At 39.0% G+C, this 2,250-nt stretch overlaps 1 protein-coding gene across 1 annotated transcript; it reads right to left on the bottom strand.

Annotated features, from left to right (window-relative positions):
- Positions 1-247: 247 nt before the first annotated feature.
- LOC135686496 (trace amine-associated receptor 7b) lies at positions 248-2,045 on the bottom strand. Its single transcript, XM_065202741.2, has one exon. It carries the CDS (start codon positions 1,579-1,581, stop codon positions 664-666), a length of 918 nt encoding a protein of 305 aa, XP_065058813.1. The 5' UTR covers positions 1,582-2,045; the 3' UTR covers positions 248-663.
- Between the last annotated feature and the right edge of the window lie 205 nt (positions 2,046-2,250).

The following is a 2,250-nucleotide window of genomic DNA, read 5'->3' as shown; positions in this document are numbered from 1 at the left end:
AGGTATCTAACATAAAAGTATACCTGCTTATCCTAACAATACAGTCACTAGCTTATCGTAATGATAACAATATAGGATAAATACTCTTCCACCCTTTATACTCTGTGTAGGGTAGCTCTATTTCAATTTTTCGCTCTAAACTAAAACCTCATTTCATTGTCTCGTATGTCTAATTTGAAAAATTATTCAGGTTTCATATGGTTTATGTTTTATTTATAAAGTTTGTTGTTTCTTTACTTTTATTGGGGGGGGGGGGGGGCGCTCTCTCTCGATCAGTGATCAGTCCAGAGAGCAACTCCATTATTTGTCTACCCTCTATACAATCATTTAATGTTTAGTCTGTAGTTCTGCTACCCTTGATGTTGTTTTAGTACTATATCCGTATTTGATTGTATTGGAATTGCTTTGAACTTTATGTAGGGTGCATTGATAATCAATGAAAGTGAGAAATGAATTGAATGAAATGAAAATGAAAATAAATGACTAGTTTTTGTTCTAAATCTAACCAGAAATGGCTTTTATCGAAAGCCATTTAATTTATAGAACCTGATGCTTGGTAAATTTTATTTTACGGCCTGGGCATAGCGTAATGGATCGGACCTTATTTGTTCATACGAGATAAGATCGTAAAGTACAGTCACCTGAGTGTTCATACTAAATAGTTTATTGGACATAGACAGAAAGTAGCTGTGTGTGGTTACGCGTGTCGTCATCTTTTAAGAATCGCAAGTAAATAAACGGTAGCAGGGATGTTGACATCATTGGAAGGCAAGCAGTGAAAATTGATGCAACAGGTGGCAATTCAATGTAGCCAGATACCATGCTTTCGATAACATAGGGTAACCAAGAAACAAGGAACAACCCGACGGCAACTTGTAACTGGCGATGAGCAATATTCTCGTTGTCATCAGAAGAGTCGTCTTTGAGTTTGTCGCCCTCTTCGTTCTCACCATTCTCCTTGTTGAATACACTTCTGTACAGTAGATTGTAAATGAGAAATGAAACTGGGATGATGAAAATAAATGATGTGATAAAAGTGAAGCTGAAGCCTTGTCTCGGTGGCCATTCAACACGGCAGTATGCCTTTCTGGCCAGGAAGATGTATTTGCTCCACAGCAGCGAGAGACTGTACGACAAAGTTGTGTGTGCAATGACATATCCAAGAAGAAGCGGTCTGGATCTGTATTTCTGCTCAGCGGGAAGAGCCATGTCACGAATTCTGACATATCTTTCAGTGGTTATTGTAACCAAGCTTGAGACAGAGACAATTATGAAGATAACATTCGTCAAGCCGTAAGCTGAGCACCAGTTTTCTTCGAAGTACCATCTTCCTGTTTTACTGACATTGAAAAGCATTGGCAAGTCTTTTAACGTGACGAGAATGTCAACACATGCAAGATTCGCTACAATTATGGCAGTACTTGATGCGCGGCTGGCCCTACGCCGGTAGATTTTGTAGCATACGAACAAATTTAACACAATTGTGACAAAACAAAATGCTGTTATTCCGGCTCCAACTGCCGCACCGGCTTGCATGAACAGTTCACCTCGGTTATCCGGCATCACCACGTCAGTATACATTGCTTTAGTGGTATTTCAAAGTACTCTTTACAGGCACAGTAACGTTCTTGTTTATAATGCAATTAAACGTTTATTGTGAAATCGGATCTGTTGATCAAGTCAATTAGTTGTCATTTATCCAAAAGACAAATCAAAATAAGATACCCTTCAACCACGTAGTTGACCAATGAATGTACTTCCCGTGTCTAAGACCACTCAGAGTATCATAACTGGAGCATTCCTGGACGTCGTTTCTTCTAGATCTTGTTTCCTTCTCCTGGTCAACACCTTACGTAAAGTTCAAGGCACTTTGTGTTCTTCTTGTTCTTCGTGTTTACGATTTATCTATACATGACCACGTGCTCAACGAGACCTTCGAGGTAAACAAAGACCCGGATTTCTGATTGGCTTTCCATTATCTTAACTTGCAGTTGCCACCAGCTGAATTGACTAAACAGCGAATGACCTTGTGATCTCATTAGGTATCCGAATTGCTATAACTGGTCCTTTTCATTTTGAATAGTTTTTTTGTCGCGTTTTTCTCACGTGGGGCCATGTGTTACAGTGAAAAGGACCCGTCTCTTGCGAAAGAGAGAATTGTCCTTTTGTTTCGCCTTTCTTCTATGTTTAATAGCTCTTTTGAATTATGGTTATTAGTACTCTTCTGTTCAGTTTTTTATCATTTCCCAA

The sequence above is a fragment of the Rhopilema esculentum genome, chromosome 6 (assembly GCF_057945365.1).
Source record: "Rhopilema esculentum isolate cy_ngs chromosome 6, ASM5794536v1, whole genome shotgun sequence".
Lineage (NCBI taxonomy): Eukaryota > Metazoa > Cnidaria > Scyphozoa > Rhizostomeae > Rhizostomatidae > Rhopilema > Rhopilema esculentum.
This window is presented reverse-complemented; position numbering and strand designations above follow the sequence as displayed.